Genomic DNA, 15,729 nt, shown 5'->3' with positions numbered 1-15,729 from the left:
GTTCGATGCATGAGACAAATGCTCAGGGCCGGGGCAATGGGATGACCCAGAGGGATGGGATGGGGAGGCAGGTGGGAGGGGGGTCCAGGATGGGGAACACATAAACCCATGGCTGATTCATGTCAATGTATGGCAAAAACTACTACAATATTGTAAAGTAAAAAAAAATAAAAATAAATAAAGAAAGAAAGAAAGAAAAGGAAAGAAAAAAAGAAAGCAGCAAGTAATATGGAAAATGTATTTTAGAGGAAAATTTTCCTTCAGAAAGAGTTAAGCTCTATCTGTTTAAGAAAGTATCAAGGGTCCATTACAATTCAGTACCTGAAGATTCCAGGGAACCAAATTTTTAAGTATGTCAACATCAACATTTATGACCCAAATAAACTATTACCCCTGAAAAGCAAAATAATCAAGGGTATAACTTGACCAACAATCAATCTTATTTCTCACAGTCAAAAGTCTGTCTCTAAATTTCCCCATCACTTAGTTGGTACTATATTACCTTATTCTAAGAAAACAAATGATTCACTGAGAATCCCTCAATGATAATTTAATTTCCTTAGGTTTTTATAATCTACATCATCATTTTAAAGTCAGACTCTGTTACTGAAATGGGAAACACTCCCTGACTTTATCCCAAATATCTGCATCTTTGTGCTAGCCAATTAATTTAACTCTGTATTAGACCAATCCACAACAAGCAGGATTTGGGGGACAGGTGAAGGAAGGCTGGGTTAGAATCCAGGGTACTGATCTGTGCATGGTCACATAGCACTGGCTCAGCGGCCCATCAGAAGCCTGAAAAATATGCTAAAACAACACATGGGACAACAAGGTACAGAAAAAACTAAAACTGTTCATACTTAGGGTCATTTTATACTTATCTCTATGACAGAGCCAATGCTAAAATACTATACAATTACAAAGCAGTACATTTCTTTATTATTTAGCAAATTCAATTCCAATGTCCACACAACCCAAGTGTGAAGTTTACTAAGAAATCAAAGGCAATAGTATTTAATTACAGAGAAAGTTAAGCCAAAGATATGATTAATCCCTACATTGATCACTCCTCTGATCACATAGGCCTTCATCCCTACTGTGATTATTGATTAGTCCTCTGATCACATGGGGCTTCCCTGGTAGCTCAGATGGGAAAGAATCTGCCTGCAATGCAGGAGACCCAGGTTCAATCCCTGGGTTGGGAAGATCCCCTGAAGAAGGGAATGGCAACCCATTCCAGTATTCTTGCCTGAATTCCATGGACAGACCATGGGGTCGCAAAGAGTCAGACACAACTGAGCAACTAACACACTGATCACATAGGCCTTCATCCCTACAGTGATTATTGATCATTCCTCTGATGACATAGGCCAGTAATTGACCTTGGCTGTATGTTGGACTTGCTTAGAAGCTTTACAAAATAGTGGTACCTGGGTCCCACTCCCAAATATTCTGATTTGTCTTGGAGGTAGCTTGGGCACTGAGATTTTAAAAAGGCCTCAAGGTGACGCACTGTGTAGCCAAGCTATTGTATTAGTCAGCATTCTCTTACATTTAGCCTTAGAATTTTTCTCTGGCCATTTCACATCTGTGAATTCCACAGTTCAGCTTTTTTCCCTCAAGGCCAGGACCTTTAGAATCTAGTATAATAACTTAGCATAATGTCTGCAAAAAGTAATCAGTGCTTGTTAAATAAACAGAATACAGGCATGTAGATCATGATAAAAATGAAACAGAATATTTTTAAAAGATTAACATACTTGCTTAAACTTTTGCATATTATTTCTGCTACGTTTTCACAGTTCTTCTTAGTGGGACAAAAAACTAAGCAGGAATAATTGGGAATAACTTCTGTCACCAGTGCTGCCAAGTGATCAGGATCCATCTTTTTCAGAGTATCGGAATACTGCACAACAAGATTTAGGAACAAAGTAGTTAGCAACCATGAAAGCCTTTCATTTTACCAGTGTGCTTTGAAAGATAAGTAAGTCAACCATAATTTTGAACTTCTCATTTAATAAACATGAGCATTTAAAAGAAAAGATGCAACCTATATTACACAGCAAAATGTTAAGTCCCACTTTTGTTATTAGGGTTTTGTTAGGTGTATTTAATTTTAAATAAAGGAAGTGAAAGTAATCAATTTTGTTAATAACTCTATGGCCCGCCCATCTTCACTAAAGCAGAAAAAGTCCACAGAGAAACACAAATTGATCCTAATAATAGTCAAAGAACTACATAAAAAAGTTAAACCTCTTACTATTACTGCTGCTGCTGCTAAGTTGCTTCAGTCGTGTCCAACTCTGTGCGACCCCATAGACGCCAGCCCACCAGGCTCCCCCATCCCTGGGATTCTCCATGCAAGAACACTGGAGTGGGTTGCCATTGCCTTCTCCAATGCGTGAAAGTGAAAAGTGAAAGTGAAGTCACTCAGTCGTGTCCGACTCTTAGCGATCCCATGGACTGCAGCCTGCCAGGCTCCTCCGTGCATGGGATTTTCCAGGCAAGAGTACTGGAGTGGGCTGCCATTGACTTCTCCGCTTGCTATTACTAACAGTTTTCAAAAATATATTCAATCATACTGCAGGACATGTTTTCAGAAATACAAAAGATATTTATCAAACAGACAGACATAAAGAACTCAAAGAACAAAGAAAAATGTAAAGTTATTTAAAATCTCACTTTCTTCAACTTTACTGAAAACTAATTATGATACTGATTTAGAACAATATACCTTTATGTTTTTGTTTAGTCGCTCAGTCATGTCTGACTCTTTTGCAACCCCATGGACTGTAGCCCGTCAGGGTCCTGTGTCCATGGGATTTCCCAGGCAAGAATATTGGAGTGGGTTGCCATTTCTTTCTCTAGGGGGTCTTCCTGACCCAAGGATCAAACACCTGTCTCCTGCACTGGCAGGTGGATTCTTTACCACTGAGCCACCAGGGAAGCCTAATATACCTTCATGAAATAATAAAACTGCTGTAAAATTCCTTTCTCTCCTTTTCAATGTCCTCCATGAAAACCATAGAACATTAGCACAGTAGACATCCATATTTTCTTATGCCAATATCTGAGCTATACAGCCCACAAATATTTCTTCTTGTATTACTGTTGCTGCTGAATGAATAAACATTTACGGGAAAGGTCTCCAAGCTTTCTTGGTCCATGGAGCCCCAAGGTCAAAAGAAATACCTAACAGTTTGATTACTAGGTAGTCAGGTCCAAACAACAAGTATGCATTTCTTCACAAATAAGTAGCCATCTGAATAACAACAAACGTCAGTTAAAAAAAAATTTCATTTCATTCTTAAATAACTATCATAACCCATTAATGAGAAGTATGCACACCTGGGCCCTTTATCTTTCAAACCAGAAAACCCTCATTTCCTGTTCCACATTGATTTACACATGGTATTTGCTTACAGTAAGTGCAAAAAAAAAAGAAAAAAGAATCACCAACTTCACAAAGACATACTATCCCAGGAAGGAATGTAGTGTGATCTAATCTTGACACTGGAAACCCAGTCATTTGTATGGTGTCCAGCATCAACCTTTTGTCCAACAGATGTCCAGCATCAGCTTTTTTCCTCTGAAATATCTAAACTTTCCCATGGTACCCATGTGACTTCTTTGTGGTGTCCCAGGGCAGCTGGGCACAAAGTCTAGGAACCTCACCATCAGGGATTATCAGTTCAGTTCAGTCACTCAGTCGTGTCCGACTCTTTGCGACCCCATGAATTGCAGCACGCCAGGCCTCTCTGTCCATCACCAACTCCAAGAGTCTACCCAAACCCATGTCCATCGAGTCGGTGATGCCAGCCAAACATCTCATCCTCTGTCGTCCCCTTCTCCTCCCGCCCCCAATCCTACCCAGCATTAGTGTCTTTTCCAATGAGTCAACCCTGCGCATGAGGTGCCCGAAGTATTGGAGTTTCAGCTTCAACATCAGACGTTCCAATGAACACCCAGGATTTATCTCTTTTAGGATGGACTGATTGGATCTCCTTGCAGTCCAAGGGACTCTCAAGAGTCTTCTCCAACACCACAGCTCAAAAGCATCAATTCTGCGGCGCTCAGCTTTCTTCACAGTCCAACTCTCACATCCATACATGACCACTGGAAAAACCATAGCCTTGACTAGACGGACTTTTGTTGGCAAAGTAATGTCTCTGCTTTTAAATATGCCATCTAGGTTGGCCATAACCTTCCTTCCAAGGAGTAAGCGTCTTTTAATTTCATGGCTGCAATCACCATCAGCAGTGATTTTGGAGCCCAAAAAAATAAAGTCTGACACTGTTTCCACTGTTTCCCCATCTATTTCCCATGGAGTGATGGGACCAGATGCCATGATCTTAGTTTTCTGAACGTTGAGCTTTAAGCCAACTTTTTCACTCTCCTCTTTCACCTTCATCAAGAGGCTCTTTAGCTCTTCTTCACTCTCTGCCATAAGGGTGGTGTCATCCGCATATCTGAGGTTATTGATATTTCTCCCAGCAATCTTGATTCCAGCTTGTGTTTCTTCCAGCCCAGGATTTCTCATGATGTACTCTGCATATAAGTTAAATAAGCAAGGTGACAATATACAGCCTTGACGTACTCCTTTGCCTATTTGGAACCAGTCTGTTGCTCCATGCCCAGTTCTAACTGTTGCTTCCTGACCTGCATACAGGTTTCTCAAGAGACAGGTCAGATGGTCTGGTATTTCCATCTCTTTCAGAATTTTCCACAGTTTACTGTAATCCACACAGTCAAAGGCTTTGGCATAGTCAATAAAGCAGAAATAGATGTTTTTCTGGAACTCTCTTGCTTTTTCAATGATCCAGCGGATATTGGCAATTTGATCTCTGGTTCTTCTGCCTTTTCTAAAACCAGCTTGAACATCTGGAAGTTTACGGTTCACGTATTGCTGAAGCCTGGCTTGGAGAATTTTGAGCATTACTTTACTAGCGTGTGAGATGAGTGCAATTGTGCGGTAGTTTGAGCATTCTTTGGCATTGCCTTTCTTTGGGATTCGAATGAAAACTGACCTTTTCCAGTCCTGCGGCCACTGCTGAGTTTTCCAAATTTGCTGGCATATCGAGTGCAGCACTTTCACAGCATCACCTTTGAGGATTTGAAATAGCTCAACTGGAATTCCATCACTCCCACAAGCTTTGTTCGTAGTGATGCTTTCTAAGGCCAACTTGACTTCACATTCCAGGATGTCTGGCTCTAGGTGAGTGATCACACCATCGTGATTATCTGGGTCGTGAAGATCTTTTTTGTACAGTTCGTCTGTGTATTCTTGCCACCTCTTCTTAATATCTTCTGCTTCTGTTAGGTCCATACCATTTCTGTCCTTTATCGAGCCTATCTTTGCATGAAATGTTCCTTTGGTATCTCTAATTTTCTTGAAGAGATCTCTAGTCTTTCCCAATCTGTTGTTTTCCTCTATTTCTTTGCACTGATCACTGAGGAAGGCTTTCTTATCTCTCCTTGCTATTCTTTGGAACTCTGCATTCAGATGGGAATATCTTTCCTTTTCTCCTTTGCTTTTCGCTTCTCTTCTCTTCCCAGCTATCTGTAAGGCCTCCTCAGACAGCCATTTTGCTTTTTTGCATTTCTTTTCCATGGGGATTGTCTTGATCCCTGTCTCCTGTACAATGTCATGAACCTCTGTCCATAGTTCATCAGGCACTCTGTCTATCAGGTCTAGTCCTTTAAATCTATTTGTCACTTCCACGGTATACTCATAAGGGATTTGATTTAGGTCATACCTGAATGGTCTAGTGGTTTTCTCTACTTTCTTCAATTTAAATCTGAATTTGGCAATAAGCAATTCATGATCTGAGCCACAGTCTGCTCCCGGTCTTGGTTTTGCTGACTGTATAGAGCTTCTCCATCTTTGGCTGCAAAGAATATAATCAATCTGATTTCGGTGTTGACCATCTGGTGATGTCCATGTGTAGAGTCCTCTCTTGTGTTGTTGGAATAGGGTGTTTGCTATTACCAGTGCGTTCTCGTGGCAAAACTCTATTAGCCTTTGCCCTGCTTCATTCTGTACTCCAAGACCAACTTGCCCGTCACGCCAGGTGTTTCTTGACTTCCTACTTTTGCATTACAGTCCCCTATAATAAAAAGGACATCTTTTTGGGGTGTTAGTTCTAGAAGGTCTTGTAGGTCTTCACAGAACTGTTCAACTTCAGCTTCTTCGGCGTTACTGGTTGGGGCATAGACTTGGATTACCGTGATATTGAATGGTTTGCCTTGGAAACGAACAGAGATCATTCTGTCGAAGACTGCATCCAAGTACTGCATTTTGGACTCTTTTGTTGACTATGATGGCTACTCCATTTCTTCTAAGGGATTCCTGCCCACAGTAGTAGATATAATGGTCATCTGAGTTAAATTCACCCATTCCAGTCCATCTTAGTTCGCTGATTCCTAGAATGTTGACATTCACTCTTGCCATCTCCTGTTTGACCACTTCCAGTTTGCCTTGATTCACGGACCTAACACTCCAGGTTCCTATGCAATATTGCTCTTTACAGCATCGGACTTTGCATCTATCACCAGTCACATCCACAGTTGGGTATCGTTTTTGCTTTGGCTCCATCCCATCATTCTTTCTGGAGTTATTTCTCCACTGATCTCCATTAGCATATTGGGCACCTACTGACCTGGGGAGTTCATCTTTCAGTGTCCTATCTTTTTGCCTTTTCATACTGTTCATGGGGTTCTCAAGGCAAGAATACTGAAGTGGTTTGCCATGCCGTTCTCCAGTGGACCAATTCCTGTCAGACCTCTCCACCATGACCCATCCGTCTTGGGTGGCCCCACATGGCATGGCTTAGTTTCATTGAGATAGACAAGGCTGTGGTCCGTGTGATCAGATTAGCTAGTTTTCTGTAATTTTAGTTTCAGTGTGTCTGCCCTCTGATGCCCTCTCACAACACTTACTGTCTTACTTGTGTTTCTCTTATCTTGGGCCTTGGGTAATTCCTCTCGCCGCTGCCGCCGGCCCCAGCCCCCGGCCCGGCCTAGCCCCTGTCGGCCACGGCCCACGGCCCCCAGCCCCCAGGGCCCCGGCCCAGCCCAGGCCCTGTTGGCCGCGCCCCCGGCTCCTGGCCCGGCCTAGCCCCTCTCGGCTGCCGCCCCTGGCCCCCGGCCCCTGCCCAGCCTAGGCCCTGTCGGCCGCCGCCCCTGGCCCCCGGCCTGATCAAGGTTACCTTATAATTAAGGAGGCGTGAAAAAGTCATGCCATTCTCAGCTCTGCTGTCAACTTCATATATTGTGTCATTTATTTTCAGATATTCTTTCAATTCAACCTTGAATTAAAAGGACACTTGCAGTTAATATCATATATAAATTCCTCTTTCTAGAGTTTCAAATTTTGTAAAATATGTTATAAAACAGTAAAAAAAGTTTAGCTTTCCTAAGGTATGCAGAATGCTTCAACTTAAATTTCTTTCCCATTTAAGTTTCTTTTTCCTTTTAAATCAAAATAGGGATTACTATCCTTGAAGAAATACTTTTGAATTAAATAGCCACATATCTAAAAGGAAAATCAGACACTTGTATTTATCACAAGAGGAAGTAAAGGTGAGCCACATGTTCACACTCTATCTTTTATTAAGGAGTTATTTGTGTTACTCCTCCAGATTTAAAACTTTATTAGTCACCAGTTTTAATGTGAATACCACCAAATTATTTTCAACTTAAGTATCTGTAGACAAAAGAAGTTTGTAAATAGAGCTTATTGAATTTTTTAAAGAATAGCATTGAGAAGCTGAATGCACTATCCACTGTACCACACAGCCACCTACAGAACACCATCTAACTTGACAATTAAGGTCAGGAACTATCTCTTGAAAATTCTCACATCTGGTGCAAATGTGAAAACGTCAAATGTCAAGTTAAAATCTGGTGATTCTAAAAAATTATTTTCTGGAAACCTATTTAGACGCAGAGACTACCGAGTACATGTACATTATAAAATTCTTTCAAATAACTATTAATAACATGTACTTACTTTCTTCAAGCCTTTTGGGAATACTGTTATTGGGGAGTTTAAATTTATGTCCATGTGAGGTCTTAATTTATTTTAAAAAAGCATTATAACTATCAAAACTTGAATCTTTGAAAACATTTTAACTTTTAAGATAAAACTTTTTTACTTGTCAATAACTCAAAACATGAATCACTAAATTCTCACCAGATGAAAAAATTTACCTTACAGAATATAAAGTGGAAAAGCAGAATGGGTCTGAAAATTTTCATTCAATAAATATTCATTGAAGGCCTGTGAGCCGGGCACCCATCCCGACCAAGCTCCCTGACCCCACAGCGTATGTTCTCTCCACACAGACTTGTTAGCATTTAGACACAGTGAGTGGCATTATGCTCCTTCATCATTCTCAGAATTTTTATATAGTACGTTTGCTACAAACAGAAGATGATACATAACAAATCAAACCTTAGGTACATACTGGTCTAAACTGACTGGTGTAATATTCTGCTTGCAGGAACTCTTGTAGGTCTTCAACATTGTTTAATGTTGCGCTCATACCAACAATTTGAGTCGTTTCTTAAAAAAAAAGTATTGAGAAAAATGTGTTATTTAGTATATCATAACAGTAATTTTAGCAACCTTTTTATGTTTGTAATTTTTCCAGTGATGTGGGAAAGACGGGGCAGGTAAGACAAACACAGTTGACCATGAACAAAATGAGGGTTAGGGACACCACTCCTCTGTACAGTTGAAAATCCATGTAAAACCTGTAGTTGGCCCTCCTTCTCTTCAGTTCTGCGTCTCTGGATTCAACCAACCACAGATCCTGTGGTACTGTAGCATTTATTACTGAAAAAACCCACTTACAAGTGAACCCACGCAATTCAAACCTGTGTTGTTCAACAGTCAGCTCTATAAAACCAGACTATTAACCTGGCAGATGATATTAGTCAGAAGAGATATATAAGCTGGTCACACAAATTGGGAGCCATCAGAACACAAGAAGACTTTGAAGTCATGAGTATGGCTGAGAATTAGCAGAAACTGTACGAAGAAGGAAACGAGGGATGAATCTATGGTAACACCAATGTATACGATGAACACACTTAGCAAGTAGTGTCACAAGGGAGAACAAAAGGAGAAACTGAAGAGAGCCCTTTTGTTCAAGTATTGATTAAGTGTAAGGCATTGGTGACAGAAAGACACATAAATATGTATCAGTATAGTTATATAAATAAGTATATAGCATCAGTATACATAACTATACACATAAGTATACAGCAGCAGTGTACATAAGCATACATTAAGTACACAGTGGCAGTGTACATAAGAATACACCAGCAGTATACATAAGCATACAAATAAGTACACAGCAGCAGTGTGCGTAAGTATACACGTAAGTATACAGCAGCAGTGTACATAAGTATACACGTAAGTATATAGCAGCAGTGTACATAAGTATATAGCAGCAGTATATGTAAGTATACAAATAAGTACACAGCAGCAGTGTACATAAGTATATAGCAGCAGTATACATAAGTATACACATAAGTGTACAGCAGCAGTGTACATAAGTATACACATAAGTACACACCAGCAGTGTACATAAGTATATAGCAAGCACATGTCCATTATGTGCAGGTACTATGCTAGATGCTTTACAGAGACTGATGCTGTCTCCACAGCAATTCAGTGAGGAAGGTTCTATTACTATCCTTCATTTTTGATGCACAAGGAAAAAGAGGCACAATTACTATACTACATACTATAACTGCCCAAGGTCACATACAAAGTTAAAAGTGAGCCAGGATGTGAATCCAGCTGCAGAGTCTGCCCTTAGTCATTACGCTGTCTACCTCTCAGTGCTAACACATGATTGGTCTTACAGATCGACAATAGGAAAATGAAAAGAGAATGGTGTTTCAGCACCCAAGGGAAAAAAGAATGATGAATACTCCAATACTGAAAACAAATTAAGATAAGAACTATCAGTGTACATTGGATGTGACAAGTAGATGATCATTCTCCCTTCATCCTTTGCTTTATATTTTTCCATAGAATTTATCACCATCTGACACACTGTTTTCTTGTTTATCTGCTTATTTTCTGTTCACTTTCACTAAAATATAGGTTTGATAAAGGCAGGGACTTTGTTTTATTCACTGCTACATCCCTAGCACTTAAAATAGGGCCTGACATGCAGTGGGTACTCAATAAACATTTTTTAATCAATGATTATAAAGTGCTACAATCTGCCTAAATACCATTGTTTTCAAAATTTCAAAAGTAATTCTTAAGATCTGACCTTTCTGATTAATAATTTTCTATAAACTATTATAATACATAATAAGCTATTGCAATAGTATACAAAAATAGAGAAGACATTTAGAATATTTCATATACATTTAGAGACTATCTGATGTTGCAAAATAACTCCTTAAAGTAACTATTTACAGACATTGTTTTAAATGATAGTGATGGTGGCGACAGCAGCAAACCTTTAGTGTGCTATGTGCTGAGCATGGCTGAATACGTTGGTCACATGTGTTACCTCACATAATTCTTACAACAATCCCATCAGGTTGATACCATTATTGTGCCCATTTTACAGATGAGGAAAAAACGGTTGAGTCACATACCTAAGCACACAGAGCTAGTAAGTGGAGGATACCGATGGGGACATCTTCAAATGCTAACTTCATTTATCTTCATGATTCTACTCATGCATCCAACACAAATGGATGTTTTAGAAATAAAAAACTAAGACAGAAAGCTTAAGCATCTTACTCTAGGTTACATAATCTAGCTAGTGATAGAATTAAGTCTTTTATAGGTCTCTTGATTATAAATCAACTAGTGACCACATTTGGAAAAAAAAAACTTACTGCTGGTGTAGAGGATTTTTGCCAGAGTCATTTCCAGTATAGCACCACGGCTTCCTTCACCAATCATGTGCAACTTTGAGATTTAAAAAAAAAAAAGGATAAAAGTAAATCTGCATATAATACCTATATAAAACAAGCATATATTTGATGAAATGAAGAAGCAATATTGGCTTTATAACTCAAGCATTTTAGTTATGGCAACTAGAGTACATACACATTATTTCACTGATATTTTAAGTTAATGAAGTTATCCCTAGGACAATGTCCTTGCATCAGGAATTCATCAGTACTACTATAAAACTGAACATATACACATATATTCACTCTTCAAGAAACAACTGACACAAAACTGAATTTAAGATTACCAAGCATGAAATGCCTTCACCTACATACTGTCTATATATTAAAATAAACCACTCATCCTCATAAGGTATTAAACAGATATACATAATAAGTGTTAGTAGAATAAAAATGTTGATAAATCAACAAATGTAGTAACCAACCTCATCTACAACAACCAGACCCAGACTGCTAATTCTTCCAGTTTCAATCAAGGAGTTCACCAGACTATGTCCTTTTTCAATAGTGGCAATATATAATGATTTTTTTTCCCTTCTTTTAATTGGAGGAAATTTTCCTTTGCTTCCAGCGTATTCCTCAACAAAGAAACCCAGTTCTATACCAAAACTTGACAAACCTGAAATCTAGAATATTAAACAAAAAAAGTCAGATAAATAAGAATTCTAATTATTAAATGTTCACAGGGATTTTAAAAAATCTAAAATAGTGTTTAATATAAATCAATGGGAATAAGGTTACAGATAAAACAATGTCATAATTAATGTACTGACTCTTGCAAATGAATGCCACTTTTAAACTATGTAATAAATGTAAAAATAAATTTTAATTGTCTCTTCTGATATTAAAAAACATCAGAATAACTCATTTATTTTGATAAAATAATTGGTTAGTTTCTGCTTGAAAAAGCATGCTAAATATCAGTAGAACATTTGAAATGGAGTTTAATTCACAAGTTCAGGAAGAAAAATCTTTCTTAAACAGGTAATTAGTATTAGAAGAGATTTTTAGTAAGTACACCATAGTGCTTCTACACATCCTGAAAATAATAATTCTCCATCAGTAAGAATACCTCTTCTCAGTCAATAAAAAGTTATTACATTTATTCTAGTTTTTGTATCTGAAAGTCAGAAAAACAGTAACAAATAGCATTTAAAAAAAATCACACCTTTTCTTGAACAATTGCCACATATGGCAGGATCATTAAAACATCTTTTCGCCGGCATAGTAGTTCTTGTAGCATTAAAATCTCAGCCACGAGGGTTTTTCCACCACTTGTTGGCAAGGAATATATTAAATTTTTTCTTTCTTGCACAGATTTCAATGTTAAGCAAATATGTTGCCATTCTGTGGAATTAAAAAAAAGAAGAAAAAAGCCTTATTTTTCCCTTCTACAAAGTTTTCCAAGAAGAAAAAAATCAAATCCTACCATGTGCAGCATCTTCTCATAGTAACAAATGTAACTATATATAAATACCAAAAATCTCCAATGTATGGTATGCATACTAGTTCAGGCCTGGTTGGTGGGGTGAGCAACTAGTTCACCCAACTGCCAGGTGCAGACTGAGGTCTAAGATTCCACTGGGCAGGCAGGCCTGCTGGACAAGAGGTGTTGCCTGGGACATCAGAAGGGCGAAGGGGCATTTCAAGGATTTGTGTGAACTCTAAGGACTTCCTCTTATGTTCGGTAAGGAAACTGTGTAAGCTTTCCTTCCTCATTCACCCAACAGAGAAACAGAGCGAAGAGGAAAAAAAAATTGAGAATTTACACAAACCTAGAAAGACTATTCAACCAGCTTTCACAGGGAGCTGGTTTGAATGGTCTGAATACCACTTTAAACTGATGAGAGGGACTTCCCTGGTGGCCCAGTGGTTAAGACTCCACACTCCCAGTGCAGGGGGACTGAGTTTGATCCCTGATGAGGGAATAAGATCCCACATGCTGCACCTAAGGTCTGCTGCGGCCAAAAAAAAAAAAAAAATCCTTAAACTGATGAGATTGCTTAAACCATAAAAGACTAGGATTATTAACTACGACATCTAGGGTTTCCCTGGTGGCTCAGTGGTAAAGAATCCACCTGCCAATGTAGAAGACACAAAAGACATGGGTTTGATCCCTGAGTTGGGAAGATCCTGTGGAGAAGGAAATGGCGATTCACTCCAGTATTCTTGCCTGGGAAATCGCATGGACCGAGGAGCCTGGCGAGCTACAGTCCATGGAGTTGCAAGAGAGTCGGACATGACTTAGTGACTAAACAACAAAATCTAGAGTTCCACAAGTTAGCAAGGTGGAATTCATGAAAAGGATCATATTAGATCCAAAACAAAATGTGAAAACTAGTATAAGTACTTTGTAGGAAAAGTGGACAATGTGGATCATCAAGTCTTCAAAATGTGCATTGTATTTACCTCTAGAAAAATGGGCAAAAGATATGATAAGACATTTCACAGCACAGAGAAATGCAGGTGGTTTATAAATACATGAAAAGATGCTCTACTGTTACCTATTAGCTCGGCAAAGAAATAAACTAATAAAAAGCATTAAATAACTACCTAAACAAAAAGCCCCCCACACGTAAAATACAGAGTTGACTAGAGCAGGAACAAACAGGCACTTTTGTGTGTGGTTGATGAAAGTATAAACTGCTACAGTCTTTTTGGGAAGCAATCTATCAGCAACAAACATAAAACTGCATGCTGCCTTTGATTTAGCAGTATTGCTTACAGAACTCCACACTGACAGAAATAAAAAGCAAGTGCATATGTAAAGGTTATGTGCAAGATGTTCACTAAAGCACTGTTTATATAACAAAGAGCCAATAACAGGGTAAAGACTGAATTATTACACAATCATATGATCTAATTATTTGCAGCCTGAAGTATCTGCAAATGATTATGTATTTTTTAGTTTAGAAGTATTTCAGGATTTTACAGTGCAGGGAAATAATAGCCATTATTTTGTAATAACTTTAAATGGAGTATATAACCTATAACAATATTGAATCACTATGTTATTCACCTGAAACTAATATGTTGGGTAGGCTGCAAAGTTCATTTGGCTTTTTCCACAAGCTGCTATAATGTTGTAAATCAACTATGCTTTGATAAAAAATTTTCAAAAAGATTTAAATACATTGAATATTTAATACTTAAATATTAGAAAATACTTCAGGCTAGTATCACCCATTAGTTATCAAACTGTAGATGTTTATGTGAAACTACATGTCCACATTTTATCCAACTCAGAGTTTTAAAGTATAAATTGACCAAAATAATAAATATTTAGAAATAATATTTATCTTCACATACAAAAGAAGTTACATTAATTTAGTTTCCAATATTTTTATAAAACACACTAAGAATGTAATTCTATACTTAAAAGGCGAAAACAACAGTACTGTATAAGGTTGAAGTTCTCTAGCTCAGGAGCTCTCAAACTTTCTGCACATCAGGATCAGGAGGGCTTATCCGAGCAGAATGCCAGATCCCAGCCCAAGGTGCTGACTCAGGAGGGCCGTGGTGGAACCTAGGAATGTGTATTTCAACAGATTTCCAGGTGATGCTGATGCTGCAGTTAGGAACTGCACTTTGAGAACCATTGCTTTAGCTCAATGAAAAGTAACACACACATTCATGCTTTAAATTGGTCATATTGTCATCAGATTTACAAATATTGAGATTTTAAAAATTATTTACTAAAGTTCTTACTTTAAAGCAAACAATATATAATTACTGACAGTCATTACCAATGTCCAACTTGGCAAGTTCTTCACACAATATAACTGGCAAAAAAATTATTAACCCTTTTTAACAGATCAGGAACTAAGGCTCAGAGTACAAACCTTGTGGTTAAATGACAGCGCCAGAATTCATCATCAGGTTGACAATCCCAAAGATCCCACATGTCATGGGACAACTAAGCCCATGTGCACAACTACTGAGCCTGTGCTCTAGAGCCCGGGAGCTGCAACTACCGAGCCCATGGGCCCTAGAGCCTGTGCTCTGCAACAAGAGAAACCACTGCAATGAGAAGCCGGCACACCGCAACTAGGGAGTAGCCCCTGCTTGCTGCAACTAGAGACAGCCGCGCTCATCAATGAAGACCCAGTGCAGCCAAAAACAAATAAATAAAAATCTTTAAAAAAAGAAAAAGATGAGTTAGATAAGTCTTGTCCTGAGAGCAGGAAATGCAGATGAAACATAGAACAAGGTGCTGGTAAAAAAAAAAAAAGAGGGCAGAAAAGTAACATCTACTTCAAGGACAATACACACCTTTAGCTCTTGAACTGCAAACCTCACAATTTAGTTTGTCAGACTCTTTCAAAGCCTTCTATTAGACTTTGTTTCCTGTAGTCCTACTTCTCCAACCTCAGTGTCTTTCCCCTGAGATAAGAACCCATGTTTTCAGGTGGTTTGTGATACTAACTTAGGAGTTTCAGAAGTAAGTATGAAGTGATTTGTTGATAGGATGCTCTTTCAGGAATGCAGCGAGTGTCCCTTGTCTAAAATGACACATATTTGAAAATATGCAAGGAGCCAGGATTTTTGAAATGTTACAAGACAAATCAGCTATTATTACTACTATTTCTCTGCATTTAAACTCTAACTTAAGCTGTCCTTAAAGATGTTTACTTTTAATTAATGATATTATCAATACTGACTCACTCAAGACATCTGAGTAGTCAAAGGAATTTAGGCAACTAAGTTTTAGTAGCAATGTAACAGTCAGTTAAGGAAGCTAAGAAGACTGAGGAGCAGCCAGCTAATTAGAAA

The 15,729-nt window shown here is 38.4% G+C and overlaps 1 protein-coding gene across 1 annotated transcript in view; it reads right to left on the bottom strand.

The window, feature by feature from the left end:
• The window catches only part of HELQ (helicase, POLQ like), a 48,720-nt gene extending 33,450 nt beyond the window's left edge, over nucleotides 1–15,270 (bottom strand). The window contains exons 1-7 of the mRNA XM_081582329.1: nucleotides 14,799–15,270; nucleotides 12,125–12,303; nucleotides 11,382–11,582; nucleotides 10,879–10,951; nucleotides 8,472–8,569; nucleotides 7,212–7,310; nucleotides 1,764–1,909 (exon numbers count right to left, since the gene is read on the bottom strand). Of these exons, the coding sequence (XP_081438455.1) occupies nucleotides 1,764–1,909; nucleotides 7,212–7,310; nucleotides 8,472–8,569; nucleotides 10,879–10,951; nucleotides 11,382–11,582; nucleotides 12,125–12,199 (692 nt within the window). The 5' untranslated portion in view covers nucleotides 12,200–12,303; nucleotides 14,799–15,270. The remainder of the gene's footprint in view (nucleotides 1–1,763; nucleotides 1,910–7,211; nucleotides 7,311–8,471; nucleotides 8,570–10,878; nucleotides 10,952–11,381; nucleotides 11,583–12,124; nucleotides 12,304–14,798) is intronic.
• Between the last annotated feature and the right edge of the window lie 459 nt (nucleotides 15,271–15,729).

This window comes from Giraffa tippelskirchi, chromosome 1 (genome assembly GCF_054371585.1).
Source record: "Giraffa tippelskirchi isolate mGirTip1 chromosome 1, T2T-mGirTip1v1.2.pri, whole genome shotgun sequence".
Lineage (NCBI taxonomy): Eukaryota > Metazoa > Chordata > Mammalia > Artiodactyla > Giraffidae > Giraffa > Giraffa tippelskirchi.
Note: the sequence above shows the minus strand (reverse complement) of the source record. Positions and strands in the feature narration are given on the sequence as shown.